General features: G+C 32.5%; 1 protein-coding gene across 1 annotated transcript; it reads left to right on the forward strand.

Annotated features, from left to right (window-relative positions):
• The first annotated feature begins 4,668 nt into the window (after positions 1-4,668).
• On the forward strand, positions 4,669-10,400 carry LOC108562678 (enolase-phosphatase E1-like). The gene is made up of 5 exons (XM_017921095.1): positions 4,669-5,135; positions 7,334-7,569; positions 7,630-7,883; positions 7,944-8,104; positions 8,445-10,400. Exons 1-5 carry the CDS (start codon positions 5,055-5,057, stop codon positions 9,567-9,569), a joined length of 1,857 nt encoding a protein of 618 aa, XP_017776584.1. The 5' UTR covers positions 4,669-5,054; the 3' UTR covers positions 9,570-10,400.
• The last annotated feature ends 275 nt before the right edge of the window (positions 10,401-10,675 follow it).

The raw sequence follows: 10,675 nt of genomic DNA on the forward strand, positions 1-10,675 counted from the left end.
ATTAGAACTCACAGCTAACTATAAAATATAACATTTTGTGGGCCTAATTTGGATTATTTTTTTATTAGACACTTAAACTAAAAAATATTTAAAAGAAAATCTTACATTGAATAGTAAAATATTAGTCTCTTCAGCAAAAAACAACTTTTTTTATTAACAAAGATTATTTATTTTTGTTAACAAAAATAATATATTTTTAAGATGCAATTAGTTAATTAAATTTCTACATAATTATGTAATACTTTTAACCTTGTGGAAAAGTCAACTTTACAAGGAAACACGTACGATAACAGTGTAGCCTTAACTATTATTAAACGTTACTTAAGTATATTAACTACATTTAATAATGCAAATATTATTTAGATTTTTTTATGTACATTCACAAACAATACATAATTGATAGTTAATGCGTCTTCCTCTAATCATTATTTCTTCTTTTTTTTATATATACTTTTAATTAAAATGTGAATACTTTCAGGTTTATAAAAAAACAACATAATAATACAGTGAAACCAGAATTAATTGTAAGAAAAATGATTCGCTTAACGCTCATGGTTCGCTCATGGAACGCATGAATTTATGATAATAATAAAAAAAACATCACAAAAATATGACATAATATTATTGACATATTTATCAATCATTTTTTTCTTCCTCAGTATAGTTAAGCGAGGTTCCACTGTATATGTCTTAGAATACAAATATGCAAACATAAACATCCGCTGAATATATTACATTAATTTATATCAAAGAGTCGAACCGAACCGAAATTAACTGGATATTTTAACAGAACCGTAACTGTAACGTAAGCGTAACGAAAACTTGCTGAACTAGTGTTTTGGTTTATTTATATAGTCGGTCTATTGTTACTAGAGTAGTCTCTTTGAATACTCCGAATTCTTTTTTCAAATAAACAAATACATAATAAACAAAACCATCAAGGCCGAATTACGTGGTAACGCTTAATCATCAATATAAATAAAGCCCTACTCCCGTTTTTATCAAGTCGAATACTTCAAAAACAAAAATCTCTCAAATAATCACCGACAAAAAAGAGAAAATTTGAATAAGAAAGAACAAGCACAAGTCTTGCGCAACTAACATTAGAACAAACTGAAATTAAAGTGATTAAAAAGGATGTTCAACCAGAACCGAACCGAAATTTTTAGATGAACCGAATCTGGAACGATAAACATTTACATGGAATGTAACTGTAAACCGAACGAAATTAATTTCGAGTAAATACGAGTAAAAATCCGAAAATTTTGGAACGGACTATGCTCGTTAAGCTACTATACTCAAGTATGCCAAAAGCGTCCAGTTCTCCATTACTAAGAAATTTTCAACAACGAAAAAAAATCGTCTGGTAATGAATGCGACGTTTATATATTGTATATTTCTGCAAATTTCCTATCTAAAACAAGGACCTATTTGAGCAATAGATCTATAGAATTCCTTCCTTTTTAAAATCCTTCCATCTAAAATTAAGAAATAAAATAATATAGTCATTTTGATAAATGTTATGGTTTTGGCTTATCTGTATGGTTTTCTATGGAGTAAATTTTATTTTGTTATAGTTTTATGTAATATTATAGAAGTTTTGTTTTGTGAGATTTTATTTTGTTTGTTATTTTAATTTTTGTATAAATTTAAATAAAAATAAAATCAATTTGTCTCTATTTTTGGAGAAAATTACAATTAATACTCTAAATGTATTGTGTTTATTATTAATTAATAAATTTCTTTAAAATATCTTATCATTTGCATACAATTTCATTCACACTCACAATTTCCATTAGTCTTAACAATTGCATTACAATTGTCAAGTAGAACATATTTCTCAGTAACATTTATCAAAAAAAGTGAAATAGTAAATTTCTTTTATCTCCAAAGAGGTCACCGTTTCGTTGCATATAGAGCTTTTGTTTAAGCCAGGTGGGCTTCCTGGTCCTGACTCCAAAATTTCAGGATTCAGCATCACGTTTTTGTGTTACAACTGTGGGCAACACCTGTCCCTTTTGTTAACTGTTCCCTGAGACATCTAGTGAGGTATGTATTCCCAAGAATTTTGAACCGACACCTGTTTGGGAAATGAAAGGAAACTGAACCGCTGCACCGAATGTGTATTTACTTTGTACGTTTCTCCCATGTGGTACATACCTCAGTACGAAATACTATTTTTTAGTGTTGTGTTAGATTGATGGCATTTTAAGTAGACATTTTTGTTCATTCATTTTAGTATTTTGGATCACACACACAATATTTCATTATATTGTTTACTCCAATCGCTTGGTTATAGATAAACAAAATTATAGTATTTTAAATGCACTTTGTGTATATTTCAAGTACTAACTTATTAACTATATTAAAATATGGGAAAATACATTTAAAAAGTTTCATTTCCAAATTGGAAAAATACATTTGAATAATGCAAGTGACACTGATCTAAACTACATTAAAAAAACACTATGTAATATTTATATACTACAAAGTATTTTAGTTTATTACTATATTCAATATTATGATAAAATGTATTGAAAATGGTCTTTATTAAAATTTAGTATCAAATACATTTTTAATAATGAATTTTTCATATGATCACATGTTTTAACATGAAATAATAATAATGCATTAACGAACAGGAAATGGTATATGTTTTTATATAGATAACTTCAAAGTTTGTGCTGTAATTAAGATTATATTTTGAAATTAATATTGTGTTTATATAAAGAGTATCGCATTTAATAAATATTATGAACGTAAGACAACGTTTCGAAGTGTTTCTTATGTTTTCATGATATGCTAAATTTTCTCGTAACGTTTCATTGTATGTTTCTTAATTGTATTGACTTCTGTCAATAGGTTGCGTTTTTTTGCAATTTTCTTGCAATTTCAATTATTGGCCGAAGATTACAGCCTTTTTTTCTGTGAAACCACTTACCTGCTTTAATTATTAAGTTACTGTATAGTTAAAAATTATTATAGAATTTGGCGAAATTCTTAAGAGATAATAATCGTAATATTATGTAAAATTATTTAGTTACTACAAATAAACTAAACTAAATTATAAAACCAGATAATTACGTATTTTAATTAAATATCATATATCAATAAACGAATCATATAAAATTAATAACTTTTCTTTAAATATTATTTAGGCCAGGCAGAAACACTTATGGTCAATAGCTCTTTGCAACAGTTGAATTTTATTTTATTTTTGTTATTGTATTAACTTTTTAATTTTGTAATTTATTATTGCAATAAATATTATTATTATTTAGATAATATAAATAAAACATATTCAAAATTAAAGATTTGCAATTTTAAAATCCAATTAATTATTTAAAATTAAATCATCTATCCGTTACGCCAATGGATGAATTACTTGCGCAGCAGATATCTGTAATACAGGTAAATTAACCTATCTATAGTTACATATAAAATATTGTTTTGAAGCATTTACTGGCTGAAATAAAAAGTGCATTTTATTAATTATAAGGTCTTTTCATGAAAAAGTAAAAATATATGGATTGAAAAGCTTGGAAAATTGCAAATGATTGCAAATTTCTACGACAGCAATGTTCCTTGTTCACTGCAGATGTCGCTTCCAGTCGTCACGTACTATTTATTTTCTTAACATATCAGTGGCGTAAACTTCATTCTTTATTTTGATTTTATATGCTAATTCGCTTACGTTGAGCTGTAACAGATTGTGATTCTTGGAAGTGAATCTTATTCGATGTTTACTATTTAATGCGTCATATTTAATGTAAACGTTGCGAAATATTATACATTATGTTATTATAAATCTATTTCAATTTATATTAGTTTATTTATATGGATTTCTATTATGGTATTTCCAATTGAAGAGGATTTAGGTCTTTTATTTGATTCATATTTTATATTGTTTTTGTTGCTTCTATATCGATTCAAATAATACTATTTTAGTAGTAACTATTTTTATTATATTATAGTGATTATTAATATCAAATAAATTTAATGTCATTAAGACAAAAAAAAAATAACGTCATACTTAATATTTAACATTTTACGACAGTTAAGCAACGTTAGTCTCGGATTATATATGAATGAAATTTTATCAACTTCGATGTGTACAAAACAAAAATCTTTAAACTTAATGTATACGACTAAAAAACTCATTACAGTCAGGTGGTACTTTTTAGATAGAATTAAATTTATAATAAGTCTATATATAGTACAATACTAAAACACTAATGATATTATTGATTTAGTGATTTATTAATTTTGAGTGATGCTAATTGCAATTATAATTAATCTGTTTAAATTGGAATGTATTAACATCAAAAGGGTGGATTAAGGACAGACATTTATCAAATACAGTATTTTCTGGATTAAAATCAATTATTTGCATTTCAATTGCGTACTCTCTTGCATTGAATAGTGCGGGGGTGGAGGCTGCAATAATAATGCTGTAATAAAAAGGAATAAGTTGCGTTGCATATAAATAGAACTAATCAATAAACATGGGTAAATGTCAAAGTTTAAATGTTTTTCGCGTTTTGGGGACTTTGCATTTCGCGTTGGCATGCGTGGATTGCATCCGTTCCGCGATGTCCGCCATCGAGGACCAAGCGACAGGATAACCGGATCCTCGCGGATCGATTAACGGCCTCCGTCGGGGTTAATTCGTGCGCGAGGGTTGGCAGCCTTGGCAATTCTGCGCGCTGTTCGCGAGAGTCGTGCGAAACCGTTAACGATCGTTTGGCGGGCTGCGACCATATGCGCATGCGTCTACTCACATTCACCTCACCATTTCGTGTCGTTGACTGATTGCATTTTTCACTAAACAGTGAAGCTGTGAACTTGCCGTTTATATTGCAAACCTAGCAGCCCCCAATACCTAGCAAATCGCACAAGGTTCGCAAGAACAGGACTAGCAGAGAAAGCAAAGCCGTTCTAGTCACTTGCGTGTTGACTGCGAAAGAGCTAACAGCGAATCAATTTCAAAAAGCGCAGAACTTAGCGAAAGTACAAAAAAGTAAAGAGAGAAAAAAAAAGAGAAGGCAGCCAAGATGAGTAGTGAGAACTTTGATAAATGTGCCGCAATCCTGTTGGACGTCTCCGGGACAACCACCTCCATCAACTTTGTGAAGGTAACATCTTATTCTTATTTCTTTTATTTATGTATTATTATTATTTGTACTCTTGCTCCAAACGTTTTCAACTGTTTCCATCGGGCAGTATTAGTCTTTTGTTCAGTTCCCGTTGCTGGGAAACAATGGCATCCCCGGGCAACTTCGACCCAAGGTTGTCCAGGGGTGGCGTTCGGGATATTCCATTTTCGCAGCAGCAGCGGTGGTGGCTGCAATTCGCACGCATTTCCGTGCGATTTTCCGCTTTTCCCCCGCCGGGCGTTCTCCGCCCCATCGGCAGGTATAAAGCAACAAACATTCGCAATTTCCGTTAGATATCTTGGCCTAGGACAAGGATTTTGAGTGTATTTTGCATGTGCATATAAAAGCCGGCTGCAGTGCGGCGACGTTGCCGCGCGTCGCCCATCCCGCAAAACAAGACTCGTTTGTAAACAAGTTAACCGCGTTTCCCAGACCGCGCCATCGCCGGATTTCCACTAAATCTGCAGCAAAACGGGACGCGTTTTTCACAATTTTCCAACTACAAATCGCACGGCCCGGGTTACGAAAACCGGCAACGCCGCACCAAAGACCGGGTGCTTTTTGTATACAAAATTTACTTCCATACGTACACATACAGCGATTAAGAGAGAGCGAAACGCTCATGTACAGAACGAAATTTCTCTTCGGCTAAGGCAAAAAAGTATATCAGCAAGGAGGAAAACTGTTCATTCTTCAATCTCCCAATGACCCACACACTCCCAAACATTGTTACAACTCGTCTCGAAACGTTACCGTAGATTGTCCTTGGACAGGTAAAAATCAGCCCTTAGTGCATTCATCCTTGTCTCTAGCGCTCTCTGTACAGTCTGTGCAAAATTTCTCGCTAGTATTGTTGTCTTTTGTTAACAAAAAAAAGAGCATACACTGACTTTCTCTCTCTCCCTCTCTTTATACGTATATATATTTCACTCGAACACATTCGGGCTCTCTCAGGTAGATAATCTGAACTGGTTCTATTTTTAGAACCATTTAAACTAAACCGCCAACTGGAAAATTGGCTCGCGCCTTCCGAAATTCATCACCCGCCACCGAAATCTCTTATCACCAGCCGCCCCCGCGACACTACGGGGGTCAATAACATCGCACCTGCATTAGAGGTAGCCTTATCTTTGCGTTTTTTGCACTCTTTAAATCTTTCCGACAATGCGGGTTGCTATTGTCCTTTTCTACCTGTGGATTTTTTTCAAATCTATTATTTTGTTGCTCTCTGCCAAATGCCTAGTCGCAGCTATAGGTTATGTAAACAATGTAATGCAACTGGTTTGCGCTTTATTATTTCTTCAACGTGGATCCATTCACCCATTCGCGTTAGTTGTCACGGTTACAAGCCAATCATGTTATCGTTATTACGGTCGTAATTAACTTCATTATTTGTTTTTCAATTGGCTGAAATTGTACACTAAATTTAAACAATGAAATCAAACACCCGCACACCTAGATTTATACTTGCGGATCAGCTGATTAAACATGAAATATGACAACTATAAACATTTATTGTATGATTCATTGTTTGTTTTTAAATCATTTTTTTGTCGTATTTTTATATTTATATTTGATCTTAGTTCTAATACGTATCATAAAATATAATTTTGAATTAAAATAATTTTCATTAATCATTAATCACTTAATTTAATCAAATAATTTACCTTTTTTTCTTAACTTAATAATAAGCATACTGAATATGGAATGGTTATACAAATGCATAGTTTATGTTTGTTATTCTATATGATAAATATTGTTTCATAATATTCAATCATGATTTAGATGTGTTTATTTGTTATCATTATTAACAAAATATTTATTGTTTACTATTTTACACAATACAAGTATCGCATTTAAATTAATATGCGTTTTGATATTGGATTACTCAATAAACTTTATATGTTTATTATTGAAAACATATATCTTCAATATCTTAAATTTATTAGTCATGTGCATTGAGATTGCGATATGAATAGTAATACTAAAAACATATTTTCAAAATTTTCATTAAATTGGGCTTTGGAAACTTTGGGGGATTGTTTTTTTTACCTGTTTAATTCTGTATTTTTTTAGCGGTTGAAGCAGCTGCTAGTAAACATCTGTTGGATGGCAGGCTGCACCGACTGAAATGAATTTCCTATTTGATAATTACATTTCTGATTTTCTATTTGAAGGATACTCTCTTTCCGTTCGCCGTAAAACATGCCGAAGAATACTTGAAGGCGAACTGGGAATCCGATGATGTCAAAGAGGCGGTCAAGGAGTTGCCCGAAGGTGCTGAAGCTGAAGTCGCCAAAGCCGTCGAGCAATTTACAAAAGCCACAAACGACGACACCGATAATAAAGGTGCAAAGAGTTTACAAGGTTTGATCTACAAGAAAGGATACGAATCTGGTGATCTAAAAGCACAGTAATTATATTCCTATTTAATATCTTTATTCGTTTACTAAGTAATGCAATGTATCCTTAGTGTCTTCGCTGACGTCAAAGAGAACTTGGAAAATTGGTCGAAAACCAAGAAAATTATGATCTACAGTACAGGTTCTGTCGAGTCACAGAAACAGCTATTCTCTCACACAACTGAGGGTGATTTATCCTCGTTCATCACCAACTATTACGATCAAACAGTTGGATCAAAAACAGAGTCTGCTAGTTACGAGAAAATTTCAAAAGAAGCCAGTTTTAAACCAGAAGAAGTCATTTTTGTCACTGATAACCTTGAAGGTATGATTTAAACATAAAATAAATGTTATCGATATTAAAATTTATTTTGATCTACTTCAGAGGCAAAGGCAGCTAAAACAGCTGGCTGCAATGCCGTTCTGGTATTACGTGAAGGAAACGCCGAAATTAAGGAGGAAGATCGCAAGGAATTTACGACAATAAGCAGCTTTACGGAGTTAGCTTCTGCAAAGCGTAAGACTCCAGATGATGTCTCCACTGAGGTAAGAAAGAAATTAAGGAAATAGAATTTTATTCAAAGTAGACATTTTGCTTTTCTATAATCTTTGTTCCAGTTTAGTTCAATTTCTCACATAATATAATTTTATTTTGTTGTGTTTAAAAAAAACAGTAAAATAGAATAAAATATTTGTGTTTTATTATTATGTTGGTTGTTTTAGTCTAGTGTTTATTTTATATTCCTACAACTTTGCTTTTTATCCCAGAAACCGTTCTCCTTTTAGTTTAGTTTAGATTACGTAGAGTTTATCGTATGGGTTATCGTAGTTTTGAAGGCGAAGTCGATGGCCTCAAAATTAATATTATTTTCTTGATATATTCTAGGCTCCTCCCAGCAAGGTCGCTAAGACTGAAGAAACTTCGGAACCGAAAGATGCTGAGCAGAAAGAGGAAAAGAAAACCGAAGTAGTCGAGGAAGCTATGGACGTAGATTCTTCTGACAAATCAGAGAAACCAGAAGAAGTGAAAACTGCAGAGGCACCTAAAGAGGAGGAAATATCCGTTGAAAAGAAAGAAGACGCAGAAGAGAAAAAGGAGGCAGTTGTCTCCACAACGGAGCCGGAAAAGGTAAAAGAAGCCGAACCAAAGAAGGCCGAGGAAAGTATGGAGACTGATACAGCTGAAGAAGCCAAGGAGACAGATTCCGAAAAGGTAGAGATAGCCGAGGAAGCTAAAGAATCCAAGCCAGAGGAGTCAAAAATGGAGGAGGTTCAAGAAGAACCCACAACCACTAAACCAGAACCGGAGACCACTGAGGAGAAACCAAAAGAGGTGGTAGAATCTGTCAATGAAGCTGCAGCTAAAGAGACAGACAAAAAGATTGTAGAAGAGCCTAAAACAGAGAACAAACCTGAAATTGAAACAACAACTGAAAAAGTTGAAGAGTCAAAGACAGATGACGTCAAAGCTGAAGAAGACAAGGATAAAAAAGAGGAACCAAAAGAGAAAAAGGCAGAGGAAACTAAAACGACAGAAGTAGATACTACTACTCCTACAGGAGCAGCCGCCACTACTACCACCACAACCACACCTTCCACAACAGAAGCTGAAGCGAAAGAAGCTAAATCGCAGGAGGAAAAGACAAAAGACGAAGAAACTAAGCCAGATGAGCCTAAAGTTGAGGAGAAAACCGTAGGGAATGGTAAAAAGGAGGATAGTAAACCAGAAACTGATGAAGAAAAGAAGGAAGAGGCTGAAGAGAAGGAAGGCGAGAAGAAGGTGGAAAATGGCGTTGAGGAAGAAAAGGAAAACAAGAGCGAAATTGCCAACGGAGCAGAGAAAAATGGTGATTCGACAACAACTACCACCTCAACCACCGTCGCCAAGAATGGAGAGGTTGAGAATGGGACCACCACCACCCCTACAGAAGAGAAGAACAAGGACGAAGAGATCAAGGTAAAAAAAATTGAAGACAGCGCTGAGTCGACGCCGGTCAGGGTCGAGGCGTAAACCAATGATTGCGGTCCAAAACTGATCCTCCTTCACTTTTACTAATTTATTATTTTATGACAAAAAAAATATCATATAAGTCTCTGTGTTCATCGTTTTATACAATCTCTCTCTGCCATTTTATACACTATCAAAAAAAAAATATATTTAAAAAATATAACAAGGAGAAAGATTTAGAGACAGAATATTTTTTCGAGATGAGATAATGTATAAAATGCGGGAAATTCCGAAATTCATTAAGTTTCCTTTTTGAGATGGAAGATTGTGCCAAAACTCTTATACACGTGACCTAGTGTATGATTACCTATCCAAGAAAAACATAATATAAAAAAAGAGCACAATATAATATACTAATTTCAAGTATTATTAAAAATGAAAAATTTAAAGACTGTGAATAGACTGGATATAAGAATTTCCGTTTTTGAATTCCTACAATGTTTCGTTATTTTTATTCAAAACAGCAGTATTATTGAATTGAGATTTTTTCGTTTTCTATCTTTTTCTTTTATATATATATTTTTTTTTATTCTCAATAGGTTCTTTTTTCAAGACATATGTAAAAGAGGAAAGATAAAATAGGTGTATGTACTTAGGTATTAAGGCTTATTTTTTACATTCCTTACTCATTGGAAGTAACAAGTATTTGAACCCCACATTGATGGATTGATTGACGTTGAAACTGTCAGTGTCCTTCTCTCCTCGTCCTCCTCTTTTTCTCTTAATTTTAATATTATTTAACTTTATCGTATATATATATTATATAGGGTTTGTAATATCTTCCATCCTCTATTTGTAATAATAATTAAATATCGTTGTGGATTGAAAGCGAAAGAACAGATTATTTAATTATTCCATTCTGTATACTATGTTTAATTTAGCTATAAGAAAATACTCGTTTTTCTCTTTATCTTTAGTTTTTTTTATATATATTGTATTTATTTTTTATTATTAATCCATTTCTTTTTTTTTTCTTCGAAAAAAAACACTTTTATGTGATATCATTATAATCTTGCTTATTTCACCTGGCTTTTTATGTTTGTCCCGTTTGTTTAGTTTCAATATTTATTTTTCGGCCAACTTAATTTTATGGAAATTTCATTTGAAAA

The sequence above is a fragment of the Nicrophorus vespilloides genome, unplaced genomic scaffold (genome assembly GCF_001412225.1).
Source record: "Nicrophorus vespilloides isolate i.1.1-1 unplaced genomic scaffold, Nicve_v1.0, whole genome shotgun sequence".
NCBI lineage: Eukaryota > Metazoa > Arthropoda > Insecta > Coleoptera > Silphidae > Nicrophorus > Nicrophorus vespilloides.

Excerpts from the sequence above, each read along its gene's own strand:
- LOC108562678 (XM_017921095.1), top strand. The coding sequence starts at position 5,055 with ATGAGTAGTGAGAACTTTGATAAATGTGCCGCAATCCTGTTGGACGTC. Across the intron at positions 5,136-7,333 it reads CCTCCATCAACTTTGTGAAG|GATACTCTCTTTCCGTTCGC; the intron begins GTAACATCTTAT and ends TTCTATTTGAAG. Across the intron at positions 7,570-7,629 it reads TCTGGTGATCTAAAAGCACA|TGTCTTCGCTGACGTCAAAG; the intron begins GTAATTATATTC and ends ATGTATCCTTAG.